Genomic DNA, 10,785 nt, shown 5'->3' with positions numbered 1-10,785 from the left:
GCTCTATGTAAAAAGTTCAAGAACAGTCACAGATTCACAAGTTTGGGTTCCCCAACAGAAAATAAAAGCCATTATAAACATTGCAAGCTCCCTCTAGCCCACTTTAAAGATTACTGAAATGGAAGATATTTAACCCAGAGAAGAAAACTTTCAGAGACCACAGAATTGCTCTTTTCCAGGGCAGAAAAATCCTTAGACTCTTGGGTTCAGCAGGCTAGTTCCTGACCTACAGCTAACTGCTACCGCCACCTACTGGAGAGAGGTAGAATCGCCACGCTGCTATCTGCTGACATAGTAGGGGATGGATCCTCACACAAAGCCGAGCTCCTGAACCTGACAGAGTTGGTATGTGGGAAAGATGGCGGAAGGGAGCAGCCAGCGGGTGAAACGACAAAGTGCTGGCCTGTAGCTCCAATGAGCTCCAGTATTTCGGAAAGTCGGAACTTTCTTTAATCTCATTTCTAGTTTTCAATTAATTAGTTATGTGTGTGTTTGCATGAGGATGCATGGGTAGACCTTAAAGGATAACTTGTATAAGTCCCCTCTATTCGTAAATCATGTGGGTCCTGGGGATTGAACTCAGATCATCAGGTTTGGCAGCAAACGCCCCAATTTCATTTTTTATTTTTATTTTTTTATTTTTATTTTTTTATTTTTATTTTTTTAATTTTTGAAGCAAAGGTCTCATGTAGCCCAGGCTATACTCAGACTTACTCAGACTCGGTGCGTAGCCAGTGATGACCTTTAACTTCTGAGCCTTCCATGTTTTGGGTGTGCACACTGTCTATACAGTGTTGAAGACTGAGCCTGAGGCCGCTTCATATGCATTAGGCAAGATGACTACCCACCAGGCTCTGTCCCACCCGTGGGAGATGAATGGCTTCCATAGCTTACTGTAACTCTGGGTTACGGTTGGTTGTTTCTGAGTTTGTTTGCTGGGGATTTGTTTTTCTTGTATTATCCAGGGAGGAGCTTGGAAGCAAGGCAGAGGGCAAGAGAGGAGATGTTGTATTGAGGTGCTGGGGGGGTGGCGGGGACAGCATTCATCCTCCTGATAACACTTCTTACACTTGACCCCGGGGGTAGTCAAAAGGGGATGGATGAGTCAGTAAGTAAAGGGTCATGACCTCCACCACTTCCCAGCCCAGCCCCAACACAGGACCAGTTAACAAGCAGAGGGAACAACCGGCCCTTGTGGAGCTGGCTACCGTGAGTAAAGTTAGGCTGAAAGTAGATTCAGAGTGTGGTCAAGGGTAGGTACCGTAGCTGCTGGGGTCAAGGCCAGGGTAAGCACTCTGGCTCTGTGAGTGGAAACTTCCTTAGCCCTCATGGGTTTCTGTCAATCTCAGTACTCATGAAGGCCATCTCTTCTGTGTGTGTGTTCTCTGGGAAGCAGTCTAAGGGAGGTGGGAGGGGCTTCATGGAGACCGGCTGTGCAGTCCCAGAGCCCAGCCTATGGCCTAGTATAGCTTTTGCTAATAGCTATATTAGGTGAGGCTCCTGTCTCCTCTGTGCCTCTGATGTCTCCTCTGTAAAATGGGCACACTGGCTGCACACTCCTCTCCAGAATGAGGATGAGGGTGAAATGGGATCCTGCCTGTGAAGCCCAAGAGCCATGCTTATCACTGTAGTTGTGAAATTAGCCTTGGTCTGCAAAAGCTAGCCTTGCAGTATCCCCGACGTCCCACGGCCATGGGCACGCACAGTAACTCAGTCCCCCGTCTTGGGTCTGGCTTGGTTAACTACAGTTGCTGGGGCCCCCACACGTGAAAACATCCACATCCTTGGCCATCGATGTTCACCGCCCTCCTCCCACCTTCTCTGATGTGGCAGGAACAGAGATGCCATTGAGAGCTCTCACTGCCGGCATGAGGCAAGATTGGCTCTGGGATTGCTCACTGTTCTTCTTGAAGGAGGAGTGACTGGCCAGCGGCACCTGGAACCCAGCACCTAAGAGGTGAACCCAGCCGGACCTGAGGAGGAGCCTGTGTCCTGTGTTCTTGGGAAGCTGCTCACTGGTCAGTGTGTGTGTGTGTGTGTTTATAAGTGTGTGTATCTATGTGTATACATGTATGTATGCTTGAATGAATTTGTAATGATGTGAGTATGAGGGTGTATGCATGTATATATGTGTTTATATGTGCATATGTACATGTGTGTGTATTTGTGTGAATAGGGGAGTGGGTAGGAGTGGCCGTGTGTATGCATGTGTGTACATGTGTGTGCCTGTGTGCATCTGTGTGTTACTGCGGTGACTGGTCACTGCTCCCACCAGGTGCATCTCAGGGCAGGTGGGCAGAATGCAGGCGTGGCAGTTGGCAAAGTCAGGTTCACACCGCTGCTCTACAGCTTTCGGGCTAAGCGAGCACAAGTGTGAGCTTCGCAGCTCTGAGCCTCAGGTCCTGACGGGAACCCGTGGGAAAGGAAACCTTGTTTTCTGCGACATCTTATATTGGAGGCGGTGGAGCTAGACAGAAGTGTTGGACAAATGCATCTGAGCACCTGTACCTGACTGTGGTGGCAAAGGCAGGGAGGGGTCCTTCCTCAAGAACAGAACAGGGAGCCCTCTGTCCGGATTTCTCATCCGTATGTATGTATGTATGTATGTATGTATGTATGTATGTATGTATGTATTATTTTGTGATATATCTCACTTATCCTGGGCTAGCTTCAACTCTCTTTGTAGCTGAGGATAACCTTGAAATCCTGACCCTCCTGCCTGCATCTCTGCGGCACTGGGACTACAGGCATTATCACCGTGCCCAGGTCACTGAACTCCAAATAATAACACTTTGCAGACTTGAGATGTCACTGAGTAGGCAGAGTGCTTGCCCAGCAAGCGTGAAGCCCTAGGTTCAATTCACACACCTACAACCCCAGCGCTGGAGTCGTGGAGGCCAGAGGGTCAGTTCAGGCTCATCATTAGCTATATAGTGGGTTCGAAGCCAACCTGGAATACGTGAAGTGCCTTCACAAAAAAAAACAAAAAATAGTGTTCACAGTTCGCTCCTACCCCTCAGCTTCCTTAGGGCCAGCCAGGCCCTTCATTTTGCAGACAAGCAGAAGCTGGGAGGAATTCTGTCCCTTACTACAGTCCTCCCACTGGCAAGGGGAGATGCTGCTGGATCTGGGGCAAGCAGACAGAGCTGAAAATGAACCAGACATGGCTATATCTTCAAGGGGTGACAGGGAGTGTGCAAAGCCAAGACAGGGACAGGGATGCTAGCTGTGCTTTCTGACTCACAGTAGCTGTGGGAAAGGAGAGAACAACCTTGCTAACTCTGTCTGGACAGGAGTCTTCAGGGAAGGGTGGCTGGCTTGAGGCTGTGTTCTTCCTGCTGGGGAGCATGTAGCCCACCCTAACCAGTCTAAGGCAATCAGGTGCCAGGACAGAAGACAGATATGCAAGGGGAGGTCTGTAGAGGCCTGTAGGTTTCCTGGAGGGGAAGCTGAGTCATGGGAGGCCCTGAAAAATCACAAGAACCAGGGTGGCAGACAGGACCCTAGGCTTGTAGTGAGGCAGAGAAGGTGAAGGCCGAGCCTGTTCTATAAATTAACAGGACCAGGTCACCAAGAGCCTTCTTACAGTGGTAGTCGACAGAGCCTCCAGCTGAGTGAAGATGGCCTCCCTCATGTCTCAGGCAGATGCCCATCCGTGTTTCTATTATAACTGGGAAATGTTGGCTGAAGGTCTTGTGGACACTGCCTGTAGAGCCTCGGTTCTCAACCTGTGGGTCTCGACCCCTTTCGCAGGTGTCACCTGTCAGATATGCTGCATATCGGAGAGTTACATCACGATTCATAGCAGCGACCAAATTACAGTTCTGAAGTAGCAATGAAAATAATTGTATGGTTGGGGATCACCACCATGTGAGGAACTGTATCAAAGTGTCACAGTGTTAGGAAGGGTGAGAGCCGCTGGTCTTCAGAGTAGGGGGCTGAGGCCTGAGGCCGCCAGAACAGAAACGTGAGAAGAGGGCAGGTTCCTTGTCTCAGCCATCCAGTGGAGCTGGCATGTGTCATCTGTATAACTCTGTCTGTATCTATCCCTGCATATCTACCTCTATATAACTGTCTATATCAAGATAGCTATATAACTGTCTATATCTGTCTTTATATAGATATATCTCTATATCTGTCTATCTATATCTATCTAGAGTTAGATTTATATAGATCTATAGAGACATATGGGAATAGAGCCCAGAGCTTCACATACTAAAACCATTCTCTACTGAGCTAGATCCTCAGGCTGTAAAACAGTGAAGTGAAATTTTACTTATTTCCCTTCTTTTCCTGACCCCTGTCATTCAAAACAACCATTTAGAACACCAGCCTGCTTCTGAGGCGTCCTCGGTTGATCCTGGCATTCCCTCCTGGTGGAGAGACATCTAACCATGCACCTCCCAACCTACCCTGACCTTACTGGGTTGGGTCTGTCTTCCTAGTGGTGACCTAGGGGGAGTGTAATAAATTCACAGTGCTTTGAAAAAAACAAGTTCTAGGGCTGGAGGGATGGCTGAGTGATTAAGAGCACTGGCTGCTCTCCCGGAAGACCTGGGTTCTATTCCCAGAATCCACAGGGCAGTTCATAGCCATCTGTAAATTCAGTCCCAAAAGGTCTTGTGCTTGCTTCTGACTGCAACCTGCACCATACATACACATAAATACATGCATGCAGCTAAAAGGACTCATATCCAAAAAATAGAATTATTCTAAATAAATTAAAATATTTTAAAAGCCGGGCAGTGGTGGCACACGCCTTTAATCCCAGCACTTGGGAGGCAGATGCAGGTGGATTTCTGAGTTTGAGGCCAGCCTGGTCTACTGAGTGAGTTCCAGGACAGCCTGGGCTTTACAGAGAAACCCTGTCTCGAAAAACAAAACAAAAAAAAAATTTTTTTTTTTTAAAGAAAAACTAAGTTCCCAGTTTCTTGCTGAGCATGGTGGTGCCCATCTGTGATCCCAGCACTAGGAGGTAGAACTCAAGGCCATCCTCAGCTATAGGCGGAGTTAGGATCCTGCCTGGGCTATGTGAGACCCTGTCAGATGAGACGGAAGGGAAGGAAGAAGGGAGGGACAGAAGTTCCTCGTAATTCTGGGATACTGTTTTCATACACATAGTTTTTAGGAATGGGCCTCATTTTTACTTGCTGCCAAAAGAAAGTGTGTGTGTGAGAATTCTAGAATCATCCAGGCAACGAGCAAACGCTTTGTACAGACATGGTCAGACCAACCCAAGTTCTAAGCAGAAGTTCTCCTTTGCTCTCAACAGGGTCGAGATGACCACAGCCACCACGTTGGGAGACGCTGTCTACTCACTGAACATGACCAGGGGAGAGGACGCTCTGTATAAGAGTAAGGTGGACATGGTGGGAGGTGGCCAGGGCCAGTTGTGGGGTCAGCTTCCTGGTCCCATCACTTGCCAACCCTGTGCACGGCTGCGTTGTCCTGGGCCTCAGTTCCCTCACCTGTGAGACAGAGGATACCCATGAAGGCCCTGCGGGAGGCTGATGTGAGGGTATAAGTGGGCCCCGGGAAGGGCGTGGTTCCTGTAGAAACGCACATAAGCACACCAAGCGCCATGGCAGGTACCTTGTCAACGGGCTGCTGCTCCTGATCGTCTCCAACAAATCCTGGAGTCCAGGAAGGGATGGAAGTTTCAATCTTTCAAGATATTGAAATGGGTCTCCTTGAAAAGCTAACTGCTTGCTAAGTTTGGCAGTGCACACCTTTAATTCCAACACTGGGGAGGCAGAGGCAGGGGGATCTCTGGGAGTTCAAAGGTCAGACTGGGTCACGCAGAGAGAGATCCTGCCTTGAAGATGATGAACAGCAGCATTAAAGAGTAACTGCTCAGATGCAATTGCTGCCTGCCCCCCTTTCTGAGTTTTTAAGGGTTTCTCTGTGTAGCCCTGGCTGTTCTGAACCTAACTCTGTAGACCAGGCTGGCCTCAAACTCAGAGATGACCTGCCTGTGCCTCCAGAGTGCTGGCATTAAAGGCATGTGATATCACTGTACAGTTCACATACTATTCTTTTAAAGGCAAATATCCTGCCTACTTCTTAAGGGGCAAATGATTGAAGATGGGACTGGGTTAGTTCTGGAAAATGTTTACTGAAGACCAGAGGTTCTTGGGACAAGAAAAGCTGACAACAGCTCTTCCAGAATGTAGCTCAGTTGGTAGAGGGCTTGCCTAGCAGGCATGAAGGCCTGGGTTCAATTCCCAGCACTGGTGATTGTGGAAGGAGGAAGGTTGGGAGTTCAAGGTTATCTTCAGCTACGTAAGTTTGAGATCAACCTGAGCCGTCTGAGACCCTGGATGTTAGTTTCTGTCTCTATTGCTGTAATGCACGCCATGACTAAGAGCTACTTGGGGAGCAAAGACTTTATTTTAGCTTACAGTTTACTGTCCATCATCACGGGAACCCGAGACAGGAACCTGGAGGCAGGAGCTGAAGCAGAGGCCGTGGAGGAGTGCTGCTTACTGCCTTGCTTTCATGGCTTGCTCAGCCCGCTTTCTGATACAACCCAGGACCTTTCACATCAATCACTATTCAGGAAGATGACCCTGCAGGCACGGGTCCACAGGCTAACTGATGGAGGTAACTCTCCAACTGAGGTCCCATGAGGTAACTTTTCAGAAAGTGCACTCACTGTAACACCAGGATACCAGTGACTCCAAGATCCTGTTCCCTAAAGGAGCCCACCCCCCCCCCAATACTGATTAGTTATATACGGTTTTGAGTTTTGTATGATTGGAATGAGAGCCATATGTGTTCTTTTGTATTTGGCTTCTTTTTATATGCATGAGTGTTCACTGCATGTAAGTGCACAGTGCGTGTAGTGCCTGTGGAGGCCAGAAGAGGGCGTGAGATACCCAGGAACGAGAGTTACAGACAGTATGGCTGCTGGGAATGGAACCTGGGTCCTCGGCAAGAGCAGCCTGTGCTTTTAACCACTGAGCCATCTCTCTGGTTCCGTATCTGGTTTCTTTAGCTGAACCATATGTTTGTATTCAAGTATGTTAGTGTTTTGTAATGTTGTATTCTATTCTCCATGCCTGAGATGGTCTTAAGTGTTCCTGAGTCATTTGTAGTTTTCCAAAATCATCAGTGAAAGCATTCCAGAGTATTTTATGGGCTAGTCTACAATACCTTATTAAACCACTTAGCATGTTGATAAGTTTGTTAACAGACATTTTCAAACAGCCTTTCAATATTGAGGATTAGCTATTCCCTAAATATGAAATCCCCTTTGATGTGGCAGACTGGCTTAAAGCATGGATGTATTTATGGTTCTTGAGGTTTTCAAAACTCTGACAAGGATGTTGTTCTTGGGCCTGAGATGGGAGTCTGCCATTGAAAGCGCATTGAGATTAGCCTCTGACATGGTGAGCTACAGGACTTGCATACTAGCCTTGTGTGTGTCAGATGGAAGACATAAACAATCTCAGTGGGAACTTGATGAACAAATCATGGTACCGCCAAAACAGGGTAACGTGCAGCCATTGGAACCACGGAGAATATGTAAACACTTGGAGAGATGAAAGTGATAATACGGCCAGGTGGTGGTGGCGCACGCCTTTAATCCCAGCACTTGGGAGGCAGAGGCAGGTGGATTTCTGAGTTCGAGGCCAGCCTGGTCTACAGAGTGAGTTCCAGGACAGCCAAGGCTACACAGAGAAACCCTGTCTGGAAAAAAAAAAAATCTAAAAAAATCACATTAATTGCACATTATCAAAAAGAGGGAAGGACGGTTTCCTGATCTGTTCTATAGAAGCTCAGATCTGTGCTGACAGGAGGAGGTAGGCAGGCACTGTGGCACATATCTGCAAATCCCAGGCCTTCAGAGACAGAGGAGGAGAATCAGGAGTTCACGGTCACTGGCTTCTTAACAAGGCCATCCTGGGATACATGAAACTCCATTTCTTACTGATCTAACAAAATGCCTGAAAAAGAAATCAACTTAAAGAAACGTTTGTGTGGGCTCAGGTCTCAGTCCTGGCGGCTTGGCTCCTCCGCTGTGGGCCTGAGCTGAGATAGCGTTGGGCAGAGGAGGCATAGTGAGCTGCCCACTCATGACGCTGGGCCACAGAGATGGATAGACAGAAACATGAGAAGGTGACCTTCAAGGGCCTCTAGTGCCCATTTCCTCCTACCAGGCCCTTCTGTCACCTCGTACAGTTTCTGTCACCTGACAATAGTGCCATCAAACTATAAATTCAATGGCTAAATCTGATTAGATCAGGGCCAATAATCAGTCATCAGTCCAATAGCCGGGGAGCAGACCATTACTCTGTGAGAGTAAGGTGGACACTTGTATGGAAGCCAGCATCCCAGTTGTGCACTGGGGGCCCCCAGTCTGCGTGTCAGCTTGTGTCTTTACCATCTCTGTTCGCTCTTAATTTGTATTTGAATTCATTAACCTTTTTTAGAATGTGTGTGTTTGTGTGTGTGTGTGTGTGTGTGTGTGCACATACGTGTCCATGCTGGCATAAGTGTGCACCAACACACACACAGAGGTCAGAGGACACCCTATGTATCTGCCAAGGGCTTCTCCCCACTTCGGTTTCCTCTTCTCTTCAGGTTCTGGAGCCATTGTGGCTGCCATCGTGGTGGTTGTCATCATCATTGTCACTTTGGTACTGATCCTGCTGAAGATGTACAACAGGTAGGGGATGCCCAGAACTGTCCGGTTCCCCTCCCCCCCCCACATCTTACCCATTCCGCATGTAGAGTGTTAGCTCACCTGCCATGCGTAGCCCTGCCCTCCAGACCTTGTCAGAGCTGAGGCTCAAACCCAAGCCGTGCGGTTTCAAAGAAAATATTCTCACCATAACATGTAATCACAGGGGCTGGGGATGTGGTTTGGTGAGTGGGGTGCTTGTTTAGTATACATGAAGGCCTGGGATTGATTCCCAGTACTATATAAATCAAGTATGGTGGCACTCAGGAGATAAAGGCAGGAGGACCAGAAGTGTACAGGATGAATCTGAGGCCAGCCTGGGCTACATAAGACCCTGTCTCAAAGCCAACAACAATAGTAGCATTAAGTGTTATTTTTAAAGCCTCTGGGGGGGTGCTACCATGTGAACCTATTGGAAACAAGGAAATGGTGTTGAATTCCAGTGTTTCCTAAGGAATTAGAATGTATCAGTGGGTGAAATATCACATCAGAACTCATTATTGTTAACTACTGAATTTTATGGTATGTAGAATGAAAATAGAATATACAGTTTGCCAGTTTGTTTGAGATAGCATTTTCCTATGTAGCCCAGGCTGGCCTCAAAATCTTGATGTTCCTGCCTCAGCCTTGAATGTCCTGGGATTGTAGACATTTTAAGTCAGTTCTCTTCTCAGTTACATAAGATGTCCTTAAATGCTCCCAGCAAAACACTTAGCACATGTAATCACGCTACAGACCTCGAATGGCTTCCCTTAACCTCAAATGCGGCCATGCTCAGATCCCATTCATTGTCAGGGACAGATTGAAGTTTAGCAGTTTAATTTAAACAGACCATCCCACAGTGAGCCAGGCTAATGTTGAAGGTCCTTCCCAATTGTAACAGGGGCATCTGAACAGTGTGATCTCATGATGAGCCATCGTCACAGAGCCCATTCTTCACTGTCTCGTTACAGGAGAATGAGGACCAGGCGGGAGCTGGAGCCCAAGAGCCCGAAGCCACCTGTCCCTCCTGCCTTGGATCCAAACAGCAATGGCAGCCAGCATCCTGCTACTGTGACCTTCGACCCTGCTGATGTCCACGTGGAGACTCGGTGACCCTGCCTTGGTGTCATCCCTGCCTCTGCAAAGAGCTTTTATGGCCTGAAAGCCCATTCTGCTGGCAGCTTCACCGAGTTCTTTCTGGTTGGATAAACTGAGGCACCTTTTGTACAGCCCCTGCAGCTTGAAGCCATCCTCACCTGTGCACTGGCCACCCCAGCTATGTCCGTGTCCCTGCTGCCACTCAACCAAAGCTCTGTGGACATTCTTTTGTTATCTGACGAGAAGCACTGTGCTGGGGAGACTAGTGTGTGAGTCTGGGTCTCACCCCACACATGCTACAGCTAGACAGACAAACAGACAGACAGACAGACATCTGAGTCTTGTCCTCAGGAATCAGGGAGTGTTAATAAGTGTGTCACCCAGGGAGCCACTGGGAGCATCTCAGCTTAAGGACATGTTCACAACTTTCTCAATCCCATAGCAAGGTGCAGGGAAACTAACTCGAACTAACCACAAAACCAACTTGGTAACGTCTAACTGACCCAGTACTAGATGGCCACTCGGCAGCTCATAATAGCCAATCAGCGTTCTCCCCCTTTAACAAAGGGTACAAGAGGCTGGACTTGGTGGCCTGTGCCTGTCATTGCGGCACTCAGTAGAAGCAGGAACACTGTGATTACAAGACCAGCTTTGGCCACATACAGAGATGGTTCTTTAAAACAATACAGAATAAACAGTATTCTTCAAACCATCTACTTCATTAGTAGTCAGAAGGAAGAGGTACCCTGAGGAGCAGAGGCGACCTCTAGGATGAGAAACAGAAGTTAGCTCTAGGATGAGCAGAGGGTAGATCAAGGATGAGAAGCAGAGGCTAGCTCTAGGATAAGAATTGTTGTATTGCCTGTGGGCCTGGGCTGTGTGGTAGCTGCTCTGGACTCTTTCTGCTGCCCCAGGTGGACTACCCTGACCCCCTCATTTTCTGGCTCCCTTTATTTGGATGCTAAGCTTTCCTGGCAGTCCTCTTGCCTCTGGGGACAAGTATTTTGAACCCATTAAAT

At 48.1% G+C, this 10,785-nt stretch overlaps 1 protein-coding gene across 1 annotated transcript; it reads left to right on the top strand.

Annotated features, from left to right (window-relative positions):
* The first annotated feature begins 281 nt into the window (after positions 1–281).
* Ncmap (non-compact myelin associated protein) lies at positions 282–10,387 on the top strand. The gene is made up of 5 exons (XM_028759971.1): positions 282–345; positions 1,834–2,018; positions 5,273–5,355; positions 8,587–8,671; positions 9,640–10,387. The coding sequence occupies exons 3-5, from the start codon at positions 5,280–5,282 to the stop codon at positions 9,779–9,781; spliced, it is 303 nt and encodes a 100-aa protein (XP_028615804.1). The 5' UTR covers positions 282–345; positions 1,834–2,018; positions 5,273–5,279; the 3' UTR covers positions 9,782–10,387.
* Positions 10,388–10,785: the final 398 nt, after the last annotated feature.

The sequence above is a fragment of the Grammomys surdaster genome, unplaced genomic scaffold, assembly GCF_004785775.1.
Source record: "Grammomys surdaster isolate TR1022 unplaced genomic scaffold, NIH_TR_1.0 126313, whole genome shotgun sequence".
Taxonomy (NCBI): domain Eukaryota; kingdom Metazoa; phylum Chordata; class Mammalia; order Rodentia; family Muridae; genus Grammomys; species Grammomys surdaster.
The sequence above is the reverse complement of the archived record's forward strand: the minus strand, read 5'-3'. Positions and strand labels throughout refer to the sequence as shown.

Excerpts from the sequence above, each read along its gene's own strand:
- Ncmap (XM_028759971.1), top strand. The coding sequence starts at position 5,280 with ATGACCACAGCCACCACGTTGGGAGACGCTGTCTACTCACTGAACATG. Across the intron at positions 5,356-8,586 it reads AGAGGACGCTCTGTATAAGA|GTTCTGGAGCCATTGTGGCT; the intron begins GTAAGGTGGACA and ends TCTTCTCTTCAG. Across the intron at positions 8,672-9,639 it reads CTGCTGAAGATGTACAACAG|GAGAATGAGGACCAGGCGGG; the intron begins GTAGGGGATGCC and ends GTCTCGTTACAG.